Genomic DNA, 24,262 nt, shown 5'->3' with positions numbered 1-24,262 from the left:
AGGTCTCTTTGTGGCCAATAGCTCTTTCCAGCAGGTCAACTCTTAGTCCTATTTGCTCCCAGGAAAGAATAAATAAAAAACTCCCTCTGTACCTTTTTTCTGATACCCAATCTTTTCCCATTCCTTTCTCAATATTTTTCACTTATCAGCACAAGCTATTGTTCAATTAAGTTGACTGTTTTAATACAACTATTTAAAAAAATCACGGTAACCATTCTTACACAGCATTAAATACATCTACCATGTTGTGTAATCACTACTATTATCAATACCCCAAACCTTTTCATTTTCCTATACTGAGACTCTGTACTCATTAAACGGTAACTCCCCCTTCCCTACCAGCCTGTCAACCACCATTCTACTAGTCTTTGCTCTCTGAATTTCACTTCTCAATACCTCATCATGTAGTATCTGTCTTTTGGTGACTGGCTCATTTTAATTAGCATAATATCCTCCAGGTTCATCCAAAGCACAGCCTGTATCAGAATTCCCTTCCTTTTTTAGGCTGAATAATATTCCATCGTATGTAAATACCCTATATGGTTTATTCATTTATCCAATGAGAGACACTTGGGTTGCTTCTATCTTTTGACTATCAAGAATAATGCTACTTTGAACATGGGTGTCCAAGTGACTGTTCAAGACTGCTTTCAATGCTTTGAGGAAAACACCCAGAAGTGAAACTGTTGGGCCACAGTGTTAACTCCATTCAGCTTTCTGAAGAAATGTCACTGTTTTCCACAGCAGCTGCACCATACCTTTTTTCCTGACAATGAGTTTTTCTCTTTTTCTTTTACCGCCACAAAACTATCCAAACCTGAAGGTATATTTGTTCACAAAGTACCAAACTTCTTTTTAAATCTCGGAAAGGCCCTTGTTGAGACTGGTAACTCTCTACCAGGGGACATCTGAAAGGCAAAAAGTTCTCAAGTTCTGGTACCAATTACTAGTAACGACGTGATGCCACATCGCTGAATCTTAGACTCTTCATCTGTCACAGGGGCATGGTGTGGAAAAACATACTATAAACTGGAAATTATAAGAAAATTTTATGTTCTACTTTTTACATCTCTGTACTATTTTGATTGTTGTGTTAGTTTTCAATTAGAAATGAAAACAAATGTTTAAAGTTATTTTTCTAAGTCAGCTTCTCTTCAAATAATTCTATTCTTCATGCAAAAAGAAAGGTAAGCTTTCATATTTTCCAAATTATAAAATTATCTTATCCATATTAATCATAAGTAACTAGCCTCCCACTTACCTTTAATCTTCACATACTGCATTTCTGGATTAACACAGACAGCAAGGTTACTAGGTAGAGTCCAGGGAGTGGTTGTCCAAGCAACTAAAGATACAGTTTCATCTTCTTCCAAAGGGAAAGTTACAAATACTGAAGGATCTTGAACATCCTGAAATAAATTGAGGTAAAGTATTGTTTTACAAATCCACAATAAGACACCTAAGAAAAAGGAACTGATCCTACTAAAGAGGAATAAAATAAATCTTCAGGGTAAACTGAAGAAACCACTTACCAGACTTACAAAAATAGCAAGAAATTCCAAGTAAAAAAATTTTTAAATACTTTAAAAAATGTTTTAATCATCACCTTAGTAGTCACAAAAATAAAATCTTTTAACATCTGGTGACTTTTTTTTTTTTTCTAGATGGAGTCTCACTCTGTCACTAGGCTGGAGTGCTGTGGTTCAATCTTGGCTCACTACAGCCCCTGCCTCCTGGATTCAAGATTCTTGTGCCTCAGCCTCCCGAGTAGCTGGGATTACAGGTGCGTGTCACCACACGTAGTTAATTTTTCTATTTTTAGTAGAGATGGGGTTACCCCATATTGGTCAGGCTGGTCTCAAACTGCTGACCTCAGGTGATCCTCCGACCTCAGCCTCCCAAAGTGACAGGATTACAGGCCTGAGTCACCGTGCCTGGCCTCTGGTTACTTTTTAAAGTCATGTCTAAGGAGGAACATACGATGGAGGTTTCAGTGTTATGATTATTTTATAAGTTCATGAAGAGTTAGATCAAAAAGATAACTTTTCTGGAATATGGTTATCTTTATGCGCAAAATACCAAAAAGATCCTACTAAAGCAACACATACATGAAATTGTAATAAACCCATATAAATTCAGCTCATTAAATAAGAACAAGATTGTCTCCAACTTTATGGCAATGTTTCCATACAAAAATATCAAAGATTTAAAAATAAATAGCTCTAAGGTAGAAAAAAAAAATCAATCCCCAACAAAAACAAACTGCAATTTAAACAAAGTGACACAAGAGCTGTTAATCACACGTAAAACATCAAACCTGAAATAAGGGACACTACTATTGGCCTGTACCTCCTCAAATATGTCAGTATTATGAAGCATAAAGAGACTAAAGAGCTGTTTAAGATTAGAGAAGTCTGGAGATACATCACTGCATGAAGCACAGGATGCAGGTCTTTTTCTTTCTTTCTTTCTTTTTAACTACAAAGGACACTGCTGGGACAAGCAGAACCCAGTAAGATCTACACATGAGGTAATATAGTATCAATGTTAATTTTCTAACTCCAGTTATTTCGAACAATGTTATTGGTTTTAGGAAATACATAGTTTTTAGAGGGAAAGGGCCATAATTCCCGCAACTTACTTTCAAAGGATATTGTGCCCCACTCCCATAAAAACAGAAGAATAAAGCAAACATGGTAAAAGGTTAACATTTAGGGAATCTAGCGGAAGGATATAAAGAACTCTCCACTTTTCTGTGAGCTTGAAACAACGTCCAAAAATAATTTTTTTTCTTTTCTTTTTTTTTGAGACGGAGTGTCACTCTGTCACTCAGGTTGGAGTGCAGTGACATGATCTCAGCTCACTGCAACCCCTGCCTCCTGGGTTCAAGAATTCTCCTGCCTCAGCTTCCTGAATAGCTGGGACTACAGGTGCGCACCACCATGCCCAGCTAATTTTTGTAAAAAATTAAAATTTTTTAGGCAGGGCACGGTGGCTCATGCCTATAATCCTGGCACTTTGGGAGGCCGAGAGAGGAGGATAGCACGAGCTCTGGAGTTTGAGACCAGCTGGGGCAATATAGTACGACCCTGTCTCTACAAAGATTAAAAAAAAAAAATTATCTGGGCGTGGTGATGCACGTCTGTGATCCCAGCTACTCAGGAGGGTGAGGCTGGAGGATCATTTGAATCCAGGAGGTCAAGGCTGCAGTGAGCTGTGTTTGCACCACTGCATTCCAGCCTGGGTGACAGACTGAAATCCCACCTCTAAAAATAAATAAATAAAAGTTTTAAGCCCAACACACACATATATACACACATACACAACACATACATATATGTATACATACATATATACATACACATACATTTATATATTTTTTTTGAGACAGAGTCTAACTCTGTCACCCAGGCTGGAGGGAAGTAGCACACTTTTGGCTCACTGTAGCCTCAACTTTCTGGGCTCACATCATTCTTACTTCAGCCTCTGGAGTAGTTGGAACTAAAGGTTAACGCCACCACTCCCAGCTAATTTTTGTAATTTTAGTAGAGATGGGGTTTTGCCATGCTGCCCAGGCCGTTCTTGAACTCCTGGACTCAAGCAATCCACCCAACTCGGCCTCCAAAAGTGCGGGGATTTCAGGTGTGAGCCACTGTGCTTGACCGAGTCAAAAACATTTTAAAAACCATTGGTTAACAACCAATACACAGACCGCTTAGAATAGAGGTCAGCAGTGGCCGGGTGTGGTGGCTCACAACTGTAATCCCAGCATTTTGGGAGGTTGAGGTGGCTGGATCATGAGGTCAGGAGATCGAGACCATCCTGGCTAACACAGTGAAACCCCGTCTCTACTAAAAATACAAAAAATTAGCCGGGTGTGATGGCGGGCGCCTGCAGTCCCAGCTACTCGGGAGGCTGAGGCAGGAGAATGGCGTGAACCCGGGAGGCGGAGTTTGCAATTAGCCGAGACCGCGCCATTGCCCTCCAGCCTGGGCAACAGAGCGAGACTCCTTCTCAAATAAAAAAAAAAAAAAAAAAGAATAGAGGTCAGCAAACTATGTCCCCCAGGCCAAATCTGGCTCATCACTTGTTTTCATGCAGTGGGTAAGCAAAGAATGGTGACAAAATTGAGAACACTTTGCCTGAAAAGCCTAAAATATTTAATCTGTAGAAGAAAGTTTCCCAACCCCAGTATTAGAACTAAACATAAGTATGCTCTGTGACTCAGCTGGGCACAGTGGCTCATGCCTGTAATACCAGCACTTTGGGAGGCCGAGGCAGGTGGATCAATTGAGGTCAGGAGTTCAAGACCAGCCGGGCCGAGATGGAGAAGCCGTGTCTCTACTAAAATTACAAAACTTAGCTGGGCATGCTGGCAGGCACCTATAATCCCAGCTACTCGGGAGGTTGAGGCAGGAGAATTGCTCGAATCTAAAAGAGGTTACAGTGACCCAAGATCACACCACCATACTTCAACCTGGGCATCAGAGTGAGACTCCGTCTCAAAAAAATAAAAATTAAAACAAACAATACTTTGACTCAGTAATTCCACTACTTGTTGTACAACCAACTGAAATGTGTACAAGACCTAAAAAGACAACAGTCACCACGTATTTAAGTCTTGGTAGATCCTGATTGAAAAAAAACAAAAAATAAAATATAACCCCTTGGGAAATGATTAAACCATTAGAAATATGAACTGATAATGTTCAGGAATTAAATAATTCAATAATATTAAATTTAAAATATTAAAGGTAGCTGGGTGCAGTGGCTGACACTTATAATCCCAGCACTTTGGGAGACCAAGGCGGGTGGACTGCTTGAGCCCAAGAGTTTAAGACCAGCCCAAGCAACACGGTGAAACTGTTTCTACAGAAACACACTAATTAGCTAGGTATGGTGTATGTTCCTATAGTCCCAGCTACTTAGGGGGCTGAAATGGGAGACACTTGAGCCCGGGAGGTCAAGGCTGTGGTTGGCCGAGATCACGTCACTGCACTCTAGCCTGGGTGACAAAGTGAGACTTGATCTCAAAAACAACAACAACAACAACAACAAAGGTAATTGCTAATGACTTTTTAAGGTGTGAATGAATGCTAATATGGCAATGTTTAAAGAAGATAACGATTTTTTATGAAAGATCTATATTGGATTATTTCTTGATGAAACAATTTGATATCTGGCATTTGTTTCAAAATTGGGACGAAAGTGGGAAAGAATACGTGTATAAATGAGGCAAGATTAGCCAGTCATTGGTTGCTGGGGGCCTTAATTGGCCTACAGAAATTAATTATACCATTCTGTCTACTTTTGCATGTCCTTGAAACTGCCCACATTCAAGTGTTTTTAAAAAGCAACCAAATAGACTGGGCACAGTCTCTCACACCTGCAATCCCAGCAATTTGAGAGGCCAAGGCGGGTGGATCACAAGGTCAGGAGTTCAAGACCAGCCTGGCCAAGATGGTGAAACCCTGTCTCTACTAAAAATGCATGGTGGTGGGCACCTGTAATCCCAGCTACTCTGAAGGCTGAGGCAGAGAACTGCTTGAATCCGGTAGGCGGAGGTTGCAGTGAGCTGAGATCATGCCACTGCACTGTAGCCTGGGTGGCAGAGCAAGACTCTGTCTCAAAAAAAAAAAAAAAAACTAAATAAAAAAAGCAACCAAATATAGCAATATACTAAGATTTGACAAAGGTAAGCCTTGGAAACCTTGTGTTTACTGTATTATTCTCTCCACTGTTAAGTGTTTAAAATATTTTACTAAAAAAATACAAACATGAGCACAATCAGAGAGGTAGTAAGGAGATAACAGAAATCATCATACCTGCCTTACAAGGATTTACAAAGATCAATCAAACAGGATATGTGAAAGCATTCTATAAATAAAAAATGCTTTGTAAGGCAAATTTTACTAATGTAATTTTCAAACCTAGGCCATGAAACAAGAATTCCAAACAAGTCAATATCCTTTAAAAACAGCAGGTCAGATAAACTCTCAAAACGGAAAACAACTCAGTATACACACATGAGAAGAGATAGTTCACATTTCAGAAGACTCACTAGTATTTAGTATCTGTCTAGATATGGTAAACAGTATACCCTGTAAACATCAAACAAGTCTAAACACCTCAATCACACCAACAACAACAACTGACTGTATTTCATCAGAGGAAAGAGAATACCATTTGGCACCTCAAATTAATTTTTTTCCAAATACCTTAACAAATAAATGATATCATAAGGTCCCAGATAAGGCATAAAATTACCCAACCCTTAAGAAATGATGACTACAGGGAAGCATGTCAAAGCTGTTAACCCAACAGAGAGGCACAAAAATATGGTCAAAACAAGCAACACCTACCACATTAAGATACATCATAAATCCAAAGTGGAAAAAAAATTTCTCATCTTAACAGAGCCTTTGTATACTAACTGGCAACGTTTTCAGCACTCAGTAAGAAGTGGCCAAAGTGGCTGATGTCGTGGGCAACATTCCATACTGGGTGTACTTGGGAATACCTACTGTGATCGTAACTATTCAACTTCCACCTACAGAACTCAATGCTGAATAATGTCTCTACATTTCACGTACCTTGTAATTCTGATGTGACTCGAAGTTGGAAAGTGGGGTGTTACATGCCGTAGAGAAGGGCATGACTTTCACACCTCTATAAACAAGGCCTTTATCATAGAGTTGTTTGAAGACCCACCTGGTAACAGATGGAGTTTCACAATTACATAACCAAAACTCTATTTCTGAAAATGCAATCACTTATGCCATTTTCTGTTTGGAGTTTCTGTCTGCCAAATAAGTGAAAAAACAATGTCTTCCATTGGGAGACCGGCTGGTAAATTGTAACAGATCAATACAGTAAGACATCAGGTAGACATTAAAATGCTAGTATCTACTGATATCAAATGATGTTTAAGACATAACGTTAACTAAGAAAAGCAATTGGCAGGCTGGGCGCAGTGGCTCACGTCTGTAATCCCAGCACTTCGAGAGGCCGAGGTGGGTGGATCACCTAGGTCAGAAGTTCGAGACCAGCCTGGCCAACAAGGTGAAACCCCATCTCTGCTAAAAATACAAAAATTAGCCAAGCATGGTGGTGGCCGCCTGTAATCCCAGCTACTCGGGAGGCTGAAGCAGCAGAATCGCTTGAACCTGAGAGGCAGAGGTTGCAGTGAGGCAAGACTGCACCACTGCCCTCCAGCCTGGGCAAATGAGCGAGATTCAGTCTCCAAAAAATAACAAGAAAAGTCCTACATTCAAAAACAAACCTGTTCCCAAAGATTTCCAGAGGAATAACGACGGACTCAAAAATAAACTGATTCATGCTAGTGCACTTTTCCAATAATCAATACAACATAATATTTATAGAATATTTATCATATTTACAATTTTAAATAAACCTACCAGACAGATTCCATGAATTGTGGATACAGAGTTTTGTAGTCATTGTCAAAGTCAATCCATCGGCCAAGTCTGCTAACAGTAGACTTTAAAATATTAATATTAGAACAGTATTAGACAATGATATTTATAATTTTACATCAACGTCTGTTTACTTCTACTGTCACCACATATGAACATTTTGGGAAAATAGAATAATCAATGGTACAAGTAAATCTATATTGCCAACAATATACTATGTAAGGTTAAGAACCAGTTTTCTTGGCATTCATCCTACACGCACAAAACATTATTTACAAGTATAAATATTCATTTATAAAAGTCTACCCAAACCAACACTTGGCAAATATCACGGGTATAATTATTACTGGCAAAAACCATCCATGGATGTTAAAATTAATAAGTGAATATATGACAAGACAAAGAATATTTGGAAAGAACCTCCCCACAAGATACTTATTAATTACAAATGAAAACCTACAACTTTACAAAGCAGAAAGCTGACAGTACCTTAACCAAGTGAACAAAGTTATCACCATCAATGAGACATAACAAAAACACATGCCACCTGATATGATGCACTGAGAAGGGCATAGCATCACTTCTGTGGCATTGTCACCAAAAATGCATAACCTAAATCAGGAAACCTCAGACACTGAGGGACATTCTAGAAAATAGCTGCTCTGCAATCTTCAAAAGTGAGAAGGCCATGAAAGACAAAGGACTAAATAAATGTTCCATACTCAAGAAGACTAAAAAGACACAACAACTGAAGGCAATATGTGATTGGTCAGAAATAAAAATTAATGGGGCAACTGCTTTTGAAAATTCTATTAATACTATGGTTACTGAAGATGTTAGCAGCCGGGAAAGATGGATGAAGGATATAGGGGAACTCATCATACTACTTTTTCAATTGTTTAATAAGTCAAATTATTTTAAAATGAAAAGTTAAAAAATTGAAAAAAGTATTTGAGAAAAAAAGAAAAGGCCTATATATCTATGTCATACTTATCAGATTTTTCCCTATTGGTGATCATTCAAGAAAGTTAGACCAATTTAGGCACATAGAAGTCAGGAAAGAGATGGTTCAGTCTAAGTTAACAGTTTAAGTAACAGGGTTGAAGGTGGAAGCTAATACTTTTTCTACAAAAAATAAATTAATAAAAAAAGCACAAGGGACCACAAACCATTTCAATGCCCATTTAATAACTACATGTTCTGTTCATTCTACTGAAAATAACCCAACATACCCTCCACTCAGCAGAATATCTCATCACAATTGCTCGGCACTGATTGTTATACTCTGTAATCCCCATTTTGGCCACATCCTCTGGTCCTCTGATTCCCAGTGTCTTATCAATTTCATACTCCTGAAAATTTGTGATAAGATTGTTAACACTCTGCCCTATGAAAACAACTGCAACTATGCAACTCTAGAAAACAAAACAAATCAAACTACAAATACTATAGAAATGAAGTAGAAGCCTGACAGTCAACATGCATCATACTGGAACATATTACATGAAATCTAATGCTTATAAAAAAAATCAGAAAATTATAAAGCTGGATACTCAAACATACCACAGGTAAGCCATGACAATCCCATCCAAATCTTCTGTCAACATGAAACCCACTCTGGTGAGCATATCTTGTAACTGTATCTTTAATTGTACCCGCAAGTATATGTCCATAATGAGGCAGTCCAGTCGCAAAAGGAGGACCATCATAGAAGGTAAATCTAAGAGGTAATAAAACTATATCAAGTCATTTAAAAACAATCAAAATGTAAAGCATTTTTCTATAGATAGCTGTTGTCATAGTGGAGTCTTTAGGAAGGACAAAAGCAGCATGATCAGGAAATTGACAGACATAATTGATTTGATATTTACTGGTGGTCCTGCCTTCAGAAAGGCTACAATTGCGGTAAAGCTGCAGACACCTCCATTTGATTATTCATTTTTCATTTATTAGTTCCATGACATAAGGCAAGTTATTTACCCTGATCTTGAGTTATCTCATCAGTAAAATAGGGCAATAAACTCCTCTCTCAGAAAGTTTTTGACCAGAGGAGATATACAATGAAAACAGTGATTAAAGGACTAGTCTTTCAGGTGAATGAGGACTACTATAGTAGCCTTCTATGGGGTACTTAGGTATAAGTGCCTATATGAGGGTGGTGATGAAGGTAAAGGTGGAAAGAGGGTGACACAGAGGGTGACATAAATTCTACTCAGATGACCTTTTAAAGACACAAAATTTACCCTAATAAATGAGAACTCATTCATTCAATGTATATCTACTACTGAGTACCCATTATACAGACAGCTGGGGGATTCTGGGAATAGAAAGATTAATAAAGGCTGGGCGCGGTGGCTCAAGCCTGTAATCCCAGCACTTTGGGAGGCCGAGATGGGCGGATCATGAGGTCAGGAAATCGAGACCATCCTGGCTAACACGTTGAAACCCCGTCTCTACTAAAAAAAACAAAAACAAAAAACTAGCCAGGCGAGGTGGCAGGCACCTGTAGTCCCAGCTACTAGCGAGGCTGAGGCAGGAGAGTGGCGTAAGCCCGGGAGGTAGAGCTTGCAGTGAGCTGAGATCCAGCCACTGCACTCCAGCCTGGGCGATAGAGCCAGACTCTGTCTCAAAAAAAAAAAAAAAAAAAAAAAAAAAGGAAGAAAGAAAGATTAATAAAAAGTATTTGCTTTAGGCCACACATGGTGGCTACACTTGTAATTCCAGCACTTTGATAGGCCGAGGCAGGTGGATCACTTGAGGTCAGGAGTCTGAGACCAGCCTGGGCAACATGGTGAAAACCCGTCTCTACTAAAAATACAAAAATTAGCCAGTGTGGTGGCAGGCGCCTGTAATCCCAGCTGCTTGGGAGGCTGAGGCAGGAGAATCGCTTGCATCCGGGAGGCGGATGTAGCAGTGAGCAGAGATTGCGCCACTGCACTCCAGCCTGGGTGACAGAACAAGACTCCATCTCAAAAACAAAACAAAAAAAAAAGAGAGTATCTGCTTTAATGGAATTCAGTCTAAAAAATGACTATTCTTAAGGACTTTCCCTTAAACTAAAAAATTCACATACTTTGGTTTATGTTTTGATTGCTTTAAGCATTCCTGAAAACAATTAAATTCAGTCCAAAACTCCAAGATTTTCTCTTCTTCTGCAGGAAAATTTATGTTTTCTGGAACTTGTTGAACCATTTTGTTGCTGCAAAAGAAATCAAATTTATTAGTGTCAAAAGAGAAATCAAGGAATAACAGAGTACCATATTACTAACATGGGTGTATACTGATGTACAATTTACATACTGTAATGTACGAAGTGTACAATTCAGTGGCTTTTTAGCACATTTACAAGGTAGTATAACTAGTAATATCTAATTTCAAAACGTTTTCAACCTCCCCTCCCTACCAAAACACCCCAAAACCATTAGTAGTCACTCCCCACTCTTTCTTCTACATAGCCAGTGGCAACGATTTATCTTCTTTCTGCCCCTGTAGATTTACCTATTCTGGACATTTCATATAAATGGGAAAATTTACAAGAATCATCTATATGTGGCCTATTGCATCTGGTTTCCTTTCTCTAGCATGTTTTCAAGGCTCATCCATGATATAATATATATTCATACTTCATTACTTTTGATAGCTGAATAGTATTCCATTTCATGAATATGCCACAGTTTGTTTATCCATTCATCATTTCTTGGACACCTGTATTGTTTCCACTTTTTGATAACTGTGAATAACGCCGCTATGAACATTCATGTATAAAATTTTGTGTGGATCTATGTTTTCATTTCTCTTGTGTTTGTAGCTAGAAGAAGAATTTCTGGGTCACATGATAATTCTGTATTTAACTTTTTGAGATAATGCCAAAATGTTTTCCAAAGTGACTGTACTATTTTACATTCCCTCAGCAGTGAATGAGGATTCTAATTTCTTCAGATCCTACCCAGCACATCTTATTGTCCATCTTTGGATTACAGTCATTCTAGGAGATGTCAAGTAGTATCTCCTGATTTTGATTTGCATTTCCCTAGGGACTAATGACGCTGAGCGTCTTTCCATGTGCTTATTGGCCATTTGTGTATCCACTTTGGATAGATACTTATTTATCCTCTGCCAATTTTCTAACTGGGCTCTTTTTGCGGTTGGGTTTTAAGGGTTATTTATATATTCTGGATGTAAATCTTTTATCAGATATATGATTTATAAAAAGTTGTCTCCTGTTCTGTGGGCCATCTTTTTATTTTCTTGATGGCATTTTCTGAAGCACAAAGATTTTTAATTTTAATGATGCCCAATTCGTCTATTTTTAGTTTCATTGCTTGAGCTTTTCGTATCATCTAATAAACCATTACCTAAACAAGGTTACAGATTTTTTGCTTACATTTAGGCCACAAATCATTTTGAGTTATTTTTGTATATGGTGTGAGGGAGGGGTACATGGTATTATTTAATATTCAGTAATGGTAGACAATGTTTCCAAAAGTAAGCAAGAAAATCTCGGCAATTCTATCTGATGGTGCAAAAAACTCATTGATAATCTGAAGAAAAATATCTCAAAGTAACTAAGAATTTTCTTACCTACACTCACATGACAGAAATCAGTTCTCTTGAAGTAACTTCATATTCTCTTTGAGGAAAACTGGTAAAACTTTAAAAATGTTAAAGCTAAAAAGATGAGAATCTCACATTCGAATATAGATGCCAATTTTCCATTTTACCCTTCTTATTGCTTATTCATGATTTTTGTGAAGGATGAGCCCTATACCTTTCTGGTTTAGTCCCTAGTGAGAAAAATCTTAAAGTGTCTTTTTAAATGTTTTGCTAATAACCTCAGGCAGAGACACTTGATCAATCTGTGACTTAAGTATCTAGTGAGCCACCCTTGAGACCTTTCCTTTTCAAAGTCTATTTATATTTACTTAACAATTCTAACAAGGTGGGTGACAAGTTTTCCAAGTCAACATCAGATTAGAATGGGATAGAATTGCTAATAAGAGAACAAACAGAGAAGATAAAAAATCTTAAGTACTCAAGAAACGCAACAGTCCAGGGTAATAAACTCTACAGGAAAAGGCACACTACTACATACCTCAAACAGTTTTGAAAGCATTAAAAGCATCATAGTCTAAGCAAGTTATTGATTCAAGTTATCACACACACAAAAAAGTCTGTGAAAGTAGTATCTTTCATTTTCTTTTACCCTCATTACTTTTTCAAATGTGTGAGTGCCTCTAAGTTTAAGAAAAAACGGGACAAGAATGGTTGGGCTGTTTAACTGAAGTAGCTATTTCTGATCACAGTATACCATTAAAAGGAAGTTGTAAGGCATTTTAGATCTTCAACTCTTACTATAACCTCTAGCCTTTCAAGGACCAAAGTAAGTGTTTGTGCATTTACTGATTTATTTAGGTTCACTGGGCACCTTATTAGAGGCCAACACAGACTTATGGGATTGTTATCTGAAGACCAACAGACTTTGAGATACCAACACATTCTAATCTCTTCAAGGCTGGTCCTACTATGGCCCACATCTATGGGAGCTTATTAGAGAGGCAGACTTACCAGTCTCACCTTGCACCTAGGAGTCAGAACCTGCATTTTAACAAGATCCTGAGGGTCCGATGAGCATTCACATCACAGTCTGAACATCACCACTCTTGCACTGTTCTGACAATTATTCAGGAATATCTACCTGATTTTTTGTTTTTGAGAAAATAAGATTTAAGCTTTCTGAGAAGAGGACGATTACTTTTTTTTTTTTTTTTTGAGACAGTGTCTCACTCTGTCACCCAGGCTGGAGTGCAGTGGCACAAACACGGCTCACTGCAGCCTTGACCTCCCTGAATTCGGGTGATCCTCCCAGCTTAGCCTCCCAAGCAGCTAGGACTACAGGTATGCATCACCATCACCACACTCAGCTTTTTTTTTTTTTTCTTTTTTGGAGAGGGGTGGTTTGTAGAGACATGGTTTTGCCATGTTGCCCTGGCTGGTCTTCAACTCCTGGGCTAAAGCGATCCTCTTGTGCCGGCCTCCCAAAGGGCTGGGATTACAGGCGTGAGCCACTAGGCCTGGCCAGCTCATTCAGCTTTTACTGTGTTTTTTAGGGAGTCTTACTTTCCCCAAAGATTAAGAATCACTGCACTATTATGCCAAGCATAAAGACTCAGTATAACAGTATTGTCTATTCAGGAAGAACCATGTACCAGTGACCGGGCTATGGCGGCTGCTGAGGAGAAGCAGCCTCCATGCATAAATCACAGGATTGCTATGGCCCATCGAATCCACTGGAGAGCTGTACATGCACAACAACATCCAGCAAGCACAGGGCAGGGGACAGGGCACGTTAACCTTGCACAACAACCTTGTTGTGCAGAGGGACGCCATCCTCTTTGCTTCCCTCTTATTATAATCCAGGCCCTTCACTCTTCCCCGCTCCACAACTCCTTCAGGTCATCTTAACCTCAACTTCCCGTTCAGCAATTTCGAGACCACCTTCCTTGATATTCACTACATATTATTCACATTAATTCATATTATTTTGCCTCAATATATTTTGGAAACACACACTAAAACCATGTTTTGTTTACAATTTCATAATTCTTTCCACAATTGCTTCCCTTTTTAACTCTACCATATTAGCGTTTCCAATACTCTTCCCATTACCTAGACATAACATTTTTGAGTCACCCCGACACTGCTCAGAAGATACACACATCCAATTAATCATCAAGTCAGGTGGATCCTACCTATAAGTCTATTTCTGTTCCCCCTTTTCATTCTTCTCTAAATCAATTTCTGCTTCCCCTTTTATTCTCAGGTCTTCATAATCTATTAAGTTAAATGTAACCTGAAGGTGGGACGATCTCAAACGTTTCTTCAATTTAATTACATCCTATTAACATAGACTCCACAGGTATACTCACGCAAATGTACAAAATACGTATACAATGACATTCACCGAAAAATTGTTTCTGCAGGCAAATAACTGAAAACAATTTAAATAGGGTGACTGAAGTAAATTACGGTACATCAAGTAGGTAGCCATTAAAGGTCATAAATTAGGGCATGTAAAAAAAGTACTACCTATACATAAAGTCACAGCTATACCAATTTATAGTATGTCTATCACTCTCAAAATATTTTACTCATTTCAAACACCACTCATTCAAAAAGGCGACCATAAATTCCTAAGGCTGGCAACGAACGAATGGCAAGTCCCGAGGAAACACGTTCTTTTAAAAATTAAATCTTGTGCTACTGTTTCGGTGTTGTAACGCGTGCGTGACCCTCATCTTTGAGGGGCGGATCCTGCAGGGAAGAAAAAGCGTACCTGAGAGGCCCCCCGTGCCTGGACAGCCCCGCAGGCCAGCAAGCCTGGAAGAAATTCTCCCGGCTTCCAAGCTGCGACCCGGCGCGCGGAGGTGATGCAACGCGCTGAAAATGCGGGATCCAGGGAAGGCGGCCAGCCTCGCACCGGCCAATCAGTGCGCGCTGCCTGATACCTGCCAACAAGCCAGGCGCCGATTGGTCACGGCGGACAAGATTACGCCCACTCGTCCGTCTGGTGCGACAGTGGTGCTTGCTGGCTTTGCGGCTCCTCCGCCTGGAAAACGAACCGGCGCTGAGCGCGGTGCTGTGCGTGCGGGTGGTATCCGTTCCAGTAGTGTAGACCGAGGTCGCCCTCGGGTAGTGGGCACGTCTGTGTAGGTGAAGGCCCACTGGGAAGGGGCGCCGAGGTCGGGGCTTCATCTTGTTTGCGTTTGTATTTATCTGACTGGACACTTGGTACCTAAAATTCATATCGACAAACAGCAATTTCCGGAGAGATGGCTTTAATAATTATACTTTTGGGCCCTGAGCCGCTGACCCCAAAGCCGCTTCTCCTGTCATAAATGGCTACGTGAAACGATAATAACAAAAGGGAAGGAAGGGCCTGACAATCAGGTTTAAAAGTTTTATTGTATTTTACTTAAAATGTTTCCGGTAATGAAAACATTGCAGAAACAATTTTCTTTTTTTAAGAAGCGGTCTCATTGTGTCGCCCAGGCGGAGTGCAGTGGCACGGTCATGTCTCACTGCAGCCTTGACCTCCCCGGTGCAGCCTTGACCTCCCCGGGTCAGATGATCCTCGCATCTCATCCCTGGCAAGTAGCTGGGACTACAGGCTAGCGCCACCACACGCCCGGCTAATTTTTGTGTTTTCTATAGCAACGTGGTCTTGCTGTGTTGCCTAGGCTGCTCTCAAAACTTGTGGGCTCAAGCGATCTGCCTGCCTTAGTCTCCCTAAGTGTTGGGATTACAGGCATGAGCCACTGCACCAGGCCTACATACTTACTTTTATTGCTATGGAGTCTGCTTGGTACCTTACTGATCTGCTGGTTCAAATCTGGAGTCTTGCAAAGGGCAGTAGGCCTCGGGCTTTGGCCCCAGAGCCTCAAAAGGAAATTCTGGATCTTGCCAAATTGGGAGTAGTTCAGTTACTGCTTATTGTATCCATTAGAGGGATATAAAAAATTGATCTAGCCTAGAATAGGTAGAATGCAGTATCTTATTAAGTTTAGGAACATTTTGATAGTCTGTTTAGCATATATTCAACTTTACTTACCATCTTGGCCCTGTGAAGGATTAAAGTGGTTTCATGTCCTCCATCACAGGGGTAACCCAATGTTCCATGATTATACTCACATAACATACATAATTTAGTAGCTGCAAATCTTGTTAATTAACTGAAAGTATTTGGAATGTGTTTGAAGTTTTCACATTCCTGCCACCTTGTTTGGTTCAATTTTGTAACCTATCCAGAGAGCCCAGATTAGAGCCAGACAGAGGGCTCCTGGACAAATGTGAGGTAGGCCAAGTCTAATTATTTAAAAATTTGATTGAGAAACATTTATATTAATAGTACTATTGTGTTGGAAATAATGCTCAAAATCCTAAGGAAATTGAACATTCAAAAAGGATTTTCAGCAAAGCAATTTACTTCTGCGCAGAGGGGTGCTGCTTCTTGGCCAGTCACAGTGAGAGCACACCAGAACAAAGGGGCACGAGAGCCTTTCTCCCTGACGCAAACCCTGCCCCTGTACCTTTTCTCCATTGGCTGGAGTTGGGCCTCACAATCTAAACTAATCCTGGTTGGTTAAACATTTTAACTTTCTTTAGATAAGGTGGGCATGTAAGAGAGAGGGGAAAGGGGGAAGGGGTGTCTGTAATGAGCTAGAGAGCTGGTCTCTCCAGATAAGGAAAGCAATGTGAGCTGATACTGATAACACCTGGTACTGTGGCCTGTCTGGGCATGTAACAGGCAGAAAGGAAGGAAAAGGGAAAAAGGGAGGAGGGAGGTACTATGAATTAAAGAATAAAGGATTGATCAGGCTATTTGAAGAGAAACCTCATCATGTCCCACAGTTGGAAGGTATGGGAAGACTAAATCTAGAAAAAGTTAAGCAAATGAAAAAATTCCAGCCAAAAAGTTAACTGTAGTCAAAATATATTACTTGGACTGAAGAGGTGAATAATTTTTTCACCTCTTCAGAATATGTAGTGTTTGGTAGTGAAAAAATCAAGAAATCAGAGCATAAGCATGTTAGGTAGAAACATGGAGATAAATACTAGAGAAATTAAATTGCTGAAGGTGATTTTATCTGGGGAGCAGGAACTGGGGGTGGGAAAGGCTAGTTGATGTTACTTATTTGTCTGCTTGTGAAGCATGTGCCAGATTTAAATTATGGCCACACATTCTGACACTCCACCCACTGAGAAGTGAGGATCTGTGTCCCCTCCCTTTCAGTCTGGTTGGGTGTGTGTGTCAGTTTAAACCTATAGAATACAGTGAAGTGACTCTGAGCCAGTTTTTGAGCCAGTTTTTGAGCCAGGCCTTAAGAGACTGGCAGCATCTGCTTCCTGCCTCTGAGAATACTTGCTTCTAGAGCTTTGTTGCCATGCTGTAAGGAAGCCCATGAACAGGCACTGAGTGGGCCATATTAGAAGCAGATCCTGTAGCCCTGGCTGAACCACCCCAACGAAAGCACACAGAGCACAGATCAGCAGTCCGTAGTGAGTTTTGACCAAATTGCAATATTTGTGAGTAAATGATTGTTACTGAGATGATTTCCTCCTATGCAGCAGTAGAAAATAAGGTATAACTGTGATCTACATCAAGAGAAGGTAGAACGTGTGAATTATTTATCCTGCTGTGTAGTTGTCCCCACTCTCCTTGAAGTCTGAAGTTTTGGAAACCTAGGAATCCAGAATGACTCTTCAAGTTATTTAGTTCCTTGGACCCTTATTAAAAACACATACTGAGCATAAGCACTGGGGACATAATGGTTAACACACCAGATGAAATCCCAACAGTTGAGAGTTTATATTCAGCATAGGTAAATCAATAAACACTAATTTTAGGTACACGCATCATGGCTCAATGATAGGCCCTTGGAACTGTCTATGTAATACTATTTTTTTTTTCTTTAAATGGAGTCTCACGCTGTCACCCAGGCTGGTGTGTAGTGGCGTGATCTCGGCACTGCAACCTCTGCCTCCTGGGTTCAAGTGATCTCCTGTCTCAGCCTCCTGAGTAGCTGGCATTACAGGTGTGAGCCACCACACCCAGCTACTTTTTGTATTTTTAGTAGAGACGAGGTTTCGCCATGTTGGCCAGGCTGGTCTTGAACTCCTGACCTCAGGTGATCTGCCCACCTCGGCCTCCCAAAGTACTAAGATTAGAGGTTTGAGCCACTGTGCTGGGCCTATATAATACTATTTCACACAGAGCCCGCTTTGATAGGAGGCATGTCTTGAAATCTAGGCAGGTTGGTTTATTTAATGAAATATTAAATGTTTCCTTATTTGGGCTCAGGGTCCTGACTCCTAATAGTGACTACCTATCTTTCAGACACTTGGTATTTTTCATAAGCTTTTGGTTTAATTAGAATTTTGGGATTGGTCTGCATCTAGATGTTGTTCCCTAATTTCTAGAGGCCAATGACAAGATAACTCTATATTTGGCTTCCTCTCCTGGTCCTCACAGAATTCTTATATGATGGTCTGAAATGTCCTATATTTCAGCTATTCACCAAAACACAAGTATAAAACTCAATGTTGACATGTAATTCATCAGCTTAAACAAAAATGACAAAATGGAAGGTGTATTTGACATAATCAGAAATAAACATTTCAAATGGCCTATAACTCACACAAAGCCTAGGCTGGAAAATACAAGTACTTTGACCCATTTATTAAAAAAGGCTTCATGTAAACCTTGCATGAGAAGATGTCCATTAGTTACTCAGGATAGAGGGCAGAGATTATATACAAAAAGTATTTTCGAGGACTATCTTGTGCTTCCTTTTTTAAGAAGTGGAATTTAATTTTTTGAAGTAACTAGGAAGAAATGCAGAGGAGTTCCACAGAAAAAGATGGCAACCAGAATGATATTCCATCAGCCAGATGTTTACAATTCCTTCACTCTGAAATTTCTTCTTTGTCAGCTAAAACTATTTTCTGGGTCAGTTTCCTTAGGTGAGCCTTGTTCACATTCAGTATCAAAACCAACCGACATTTATTATTTTGGTTTCATTTTCCTTTTTGCATCTTTATGTTTCTTCCGACAATCCTAGGGGGAAAAAAAGCCTTTGTTAATAATAAACAAATTGTTTTTAAGATGTTCAGTAGATAAAAGTAAAACTTAGGTTATTCTCACTGCCAGGGCTGTGGAAACCTATTTTGAAAGTGCTGTTTTGAAATGAACAGGGGATATTGGCATTTTTGGCATTAAGTGTTTATAATGGGAACTACAATTCAGTCTTGAAAAATCTGATGCTTTCCTGTTACTTAATAGACTTGGCTGGACTCTGGGACCAGTCACTCAATTGAGCCAGTCTGCGGTCTCCTCACCTATACCATTCATGAGTTCCCTTTCAGCACTGTAATTCTAGATAGACAACAACATGTCTATTTTAGGAAATAATATGGAGAAACACTCACTCACCATACGCAGGTTGGTTGTTCTGGCCTCCCAAGAGTTCCTGCTAATATTACTTCCTACTCCTCTCCAGAATAAGTCAGAACCTACTAGGGGAAAAATAAGAAAGATGAGGCAGCAAACTACTACTAAAATGGGTGATATTCTAAGGGTTGGCATTATCAAGGTCTCCAATTCTAGTTAAGATCATTCTTTTCCCTCAGTTTCTACTTATTTTTAAAAATTAGTATTCTTTCTTTCCAAATGAAAAATATAGTTTTGCTTTTACTGTTTATATATATCATTTACTATTATGAAACTTTGTTTATGCTAGGCTTTAAGAAATGAGTTCACCAACACCCTGAGTTTTCACATGGACTTTTATGGTACTAAAAACTTAGGGGTTTTGTATGCCTAACATCTAAGGAAGCCCCTGGAACAAAACAAGCCTTTGCTGATGAGAATGAGTGAACAAAGAAAGTGGTGAGTGGGGAGTTCTCAGTCCTTGACAGCTTTACAAGTTAACATTCATCAGTGTGAACAAATGGGGTTAAACCACATGACACTACCAATGGTCAAAATTCCTGGATGTGAATTATTGTAGCTGTACTATTACCTGTTCTTTGTACGTGATTTGATGAAAAAAATGGACTGACCTTGAAGTCTTTCATCATTCTTAGAGAAAAAGAAAAATCTAGTGGTCTCTTTCTCAAGTAATGGTGCTTCTCTGAAAAGAAACAGGACAAAGGGAGAGAGAGAGAAAAATAGGTATTGGTTGGTTTAATTTCAATATTTAAGAATATTTATATTCAAAACATAAATACACTATTTGTTAAGTATATCTTTTATTTTTTTTCTTTTCCCTCTAGAATCCAGGTGAGCAAGACTCTTAAATACATCTGCTTTGTATTTTGTACATTTTGCCCTGAGTTAAAATAACCCTCCCTCTAACATTCTTCCATCTGAAGCTTTGATCATGAAGACTTGTTTAAGTAGAACCTCTATCTTTCCTGTGTTGGTTGCTGATACTCTCACTCCCATCACTGCTACCCCAGTTGCCAGTGCCTCCCATGGGTAGGCACCCAGTCAACTGCAGCATCCTGTTTCCAGACCAGTGACTTCACTGTCAGGCTACCTTCCCTTTTCTGTGCACATCCTATCTTCCCCTTAGTGCTATCCAAATCTCATGGAAAAGGAAACACACTCTCCATTATAAAAAGGCTAGAGAACACTCTGACACTGAGATGGCCAGGCACAGTGGCTCACGCCTATAATCCTAGCACTTTGGGAGGCTGAGGTGGGTGGATTACTTGAGGTCAGGAGTTCATTCCAGCCTGGCCAACATAGTGAAACCTCATCTCTACTAAAAATACAAAAATTAGCCGGGTGTGGTGGCACATGCCTGTAATCCCAGCTACTTGGGAGGCTGAGACAGGAGAATCGCTTGAATCTAGGAGGCGGAGGTTGCAGTGAGCTGAGATCACGCCATTGCACTCCAGCGAGACTCCATTTCAAAAAAAAAAAAACACAAAAAGCTGAGATAAGACAATTTAGTTGTCATGTGAACAGAAGCTAAAATATTTCTAAACATGTCTAATTCAGATTTTACAAATTATGAACTATGCCTGCAAAGAAACAAATTGCTTACCCAGGACTGGACTTTCTGTGATCTGTTTCTTCGGTAACATCTTCCTCTTCTGAACTGCTGTCTTGGAAACGAGGGTCTTCCTGCCAGACAATCTTTCCAGGTTTCACTGTTTCAACTCTGTAGGTCTCTGTATCATTATGACAACAAAAGATGGTAGGATTGTAACTCCACAGCCAAGTATTTCTGAACACAGTCATTTGATTACTTTTACCATGTAGACATATCTAAAGTTCCAATATGTTAATCATTCATTTAAAATCGTATCAAAAAATAGGTAGTATCATCTTCTTAGATTTTTCAAATATTTTCAGAAGCTACTATGATAATTTTGGCATCACTAGAATGATCTGATAAGGACAGCAGTAAAAAAAAAAAAATGTATAAAAACTAAAGGTTTATAAATGAGCTATATAACTTTTTAAAGTGACACCTAAAATAACCATGGCATCTGTGCTAGCATGAGAAACCTAAAATATAACATGATATAGGGAAATCAGGTCTCCCTCTTGTCTATAAATGAGAAAAGGAATATGTCTTTACATTTTCAATACCCAAAACTTTTTGCAGACTCTGCTGAAAAAACTACTGCTATAAGATCAAGACAATCACCTCGCAAGCCTTCAAAATTTCCCAGGTACTTAAAAAACATCTTTCAAGTTGCTGGTGTCTTTAGGACTCATTTCAAGGTCAATTTCTCACGTTTTGCTCTCAAAGTTAGAAAAATTATAGTTACTACTTATATCATGCCAACTCTACTCAACAGTTTAGACAAGAAAATGAAGTCTTATTTGCAATAATTTTTGAACAACTACTAGATTGTTATACTTCCTTTTAAAGTACCACAGGGTTGGTATTATCTGCTAGTGAACCGAGATTGCACCACTGCACTCCAGCCTGGGTGACAGAGACTCCGTCTCAAAAAAAAAAAAAAAAAAATTTATCTACCAAACACATGTATGGTATTTTAACTGCTAATCTTTAAAGTAGAATCATTGGCCGGGCACGGTGGCTCAAGCCTGTAATCCCAGCACTTTGGGAGGCCGAGACGGGCGGATCACGAGGTCAGGAGATCGAGACCATCCTGGCTAACATGGTGAAACCCCGTCTCTACTAAAATATACAAAAAAATAGCCGGGCGAGGTGGCGGACGCTGTAGTCCCAGCTACGCAGGAGGCTGAGGCAGGAGAATGGCGTGAACCCGGGAGGCGGAGCTTGCAGTGAGCTGAGATCCGGCCACTGCACTCTAGCCTGGGCGGCAGAGCCAGACTCTGTCTCAAAAAAAAAAAAAAAAAAAAAAAAAATAAAGTAGAATCATTGTAGTTAGGTATGTGTGTATTCTGTATACATATTGCTTGCTGCTACAGTGAACTTCCAGAAAGCTTGAACCCTGGGTGAGGAACAGGTCAGGTGTTTTTTAACCTGTGGCCCATGTTGGCCTTTAGAGGTAAACCTGTTGAAATGAAATGCAAAACTGTATGTACTAGTGTTTATACTTCTCTCTAGGTTCTGGCAAATCTTCAGGGATAAACTGTGCAATAACTGGCATATTGATGATATGGCATATTTGTATAAAACCAAGGTTACTTATATCTTCTTTTATCTTATATATAACACTATTTTTCCATAAGTCATAGCATCTTCAGCGTCATTTAAGATACAAAGTTATTTAAATATATGAATTACTATACTTCTTCCTGACTTTTTACCTAACAGAAAAGATGCTGTACCTTATTCTCTGGCTTCCCTTCATATGGAAGCTAGTAGAGGTTTGCTTCCTTAAATGCAAAAATAGCTTCTATCACAGCTTCAGGAACATTGTGTTTATGTTCCTGTGACACTAAATCTCAAATTATCTAGGTAGAAGAAAGAATCCTTTCTTCAGCTGACATTAAATCGGTTACACTTAATGCAGATTCAATCAATTAAGTTCAAACTGACTAAAATCAAAAAGTATGGGAAAAAAGAAAAGTACCTTCCTTTATGTCTTTACTGTCCGAATCAAAAAAGGAGAATGTGAACCCGCTGGGCTGCTCAGCGCCACTGGTCAGAGCTGCAGGGTCCTGGATTTCCTCAGGTTTCTCTTTACCACAGTCCTCATTCCAGGGTATGTCCTCTTCCTTTTCACTGGTATCTTTTGTAGTTTGGAATATTTCTTTCAGATCCATAGCAATATTATAATACATTTCTTTAGACACCTCAGGTAGCTTCTCAGCTTCCTCCCTTTTCTTTTTTCGTTTTGCTTTACTGAAATGACATATGTAGACACGTGCATCACAAAGAAACAAGTTTTGGAAAATTTCCAGAAATCAGGAAAAGAAAAAATCCTGGACAACTTTAATTCTATCCTTTCAACAACCAGGATATAAAATTCTACTAATAGAGAAATAAAATAAATAAAACTCTACATATAAAACTCTACTAATAGAAGTAAAATCTTGACCAATAAGCTTTTTTTACACAAATCTCAAACAGCTGCATGAATCATATTCTATCATCCTCTGAACTACATTTCAGACATTATGCCTAAACTATACAGCTAGGTGTAAGTAAAGAAATCACTTAGCTTTACTAGGCCTCAGTTTCCTCATAGGCAAAATGAAAACTGTAGGCCACATGACTCCTAAGATACTGGGAATTTTACCAGTATCTGGTAAAACTGTAAATCAGTTATAGAAATGAATTATAAATATGTAAAGTATAGTTTCTTTTGAAATGAAATTTTTGTTACCATAAATCTATCTGCTCTATATTTAGGAGTGAATATGCTTTTCTCTTTGATATTGGACAAAAAGTCACAGGGCAGTTTCCAATACTGAATTTTGAAGTAAGAAAATATTAAAATCCTTTTTCCTTTAAGACCAGGCCAAAGTTTGTAATGTATTACCTAAAATAATAAGTGAACAGGATATCCAAATAACCATTCTTAGTGGTAGAGACCATCTCAAAGAGAGAAACTTTTAATATTTCAGTAAATACACCAACCTGGTTAGGTTTTAAGACAGATATGCTTCTTATGAAACCAAGCTCTATAAAAAATGGTAGGCAGTTCCAAGTGATTTTCATTTAACCACCACGTGGTGGCTTTAAAATTTGTCCAAAAACTTCTTCCTTCAAGAGGTGGAAGTTAATTCCCTTATCCCTTGAGTGTGAGCTGGACTTAATGAGTCTTTTAATGGACAGTGTAAGTCTAATGTCATGATATATAACTTCTGAGAC

The 24,262-nt window shown here is 39.1% G+C and overlaps 2 protein-coding genes and 1 non-coding gene across 3 annotated transcripts in view; all 3 read right to left on the bottom strand.

Annotated features, from left to right (window-relative positions):
* Positions 1-14,909, bottom strand: part of IARS1 (isoleucyl-tRNA synthetase 1) — a 76,643-nt gene extending 61,734 nt beyond the window's left edge. Inside the window, exons 1-7 of the mRNA XM_026449425.1 lie at positions 14,770-14,909; positions 10,510-10,635; positions 9,000-9,156; positions 8,669-8,788; positions 7,419-7,501; positions 6,594-6,711; positions 1,262-1,409 (exon numbers count right to left, since the gene is read on the bottom strand). Coding sequence (XP_026305210.1) covers positions 1,262-1,409; positions 6,594-6,711; positions 7,419-7,501; positions 8,669-8,788; positions 9,000-9,156; positions 10,510-10,628 — 745 coding nt within the window. The 5' untranslated portion in view covers positions 10,629-10,635; positions 14,770-14,909. The remainder of the gene's footprint in view (positions 1-1,261; positions 1,410-6,593; positions 6,712-7,418; positions 7,502-8,668; positions 8,789-8,999; positions 9,157-10,509; positions 10,636-14,769) is intronic.
* Positions 13,635-13,767, bottom strand: LOC111527996. Its single transcript, XR_002726835.1, has one exon. It is a non-coding gene; the product is annotated as a small nucleolar RNA SNORA84 (small nucleolar RNA).
* A 3,742-nt stretch (positions 14,910-18,651) lies between the features above and the next one.
* Positions 18,652-24,262, bottom strand: part of NOL8 (nucleolar protein 8) — a 19,904-nt gene continuing 14,293 nt past the window's right edge. Inside the window, exons 7-11 of the mRNA XM_026449424.1 lie at positions 23,019-23,290; positions 21,047-21,173; positions 20,055-20,125; positions 19,426-19,508; positions 18,652-19,050 (exon numbers count right to left, since the gene is read on the bottom strand). Of these exons, the coding sequence (XP_026305209.1) occupies positions 19,000-19,050; positions 19,426-19,508; positions 20,055-20,125; positions 21,047-21,173; positions 23,019-23,290 (604 nt within the window). The 3' untranslated portion in view covers positions 18,652-18,999. The remainder of the gene's footprint in view (positions 19,051-19,425; positions 19,509-20,054; positions 20,126-21,046; positions 21,174-23,018; positions 23,291-24,262) is intronic.

Source organism: Piliocolobus tephrosceles, chromosome 14 (assembly GCF_002776525.5).
Source record: "Piliocolobus tephrosceles isolate RC106 chromosome 14, ASM277652v3, whole genome shotgun sequence".
Taxonomy (NCBI): Eukaryota; Metazoa; Chordata; class Mammalia; order Primates; family Cercopithecidae; genus Piliocolobus; species Piliocolobus tephrosceles.
This window is presented reverse-complemented; position numbering and strand designations above follow the sequence as displayed.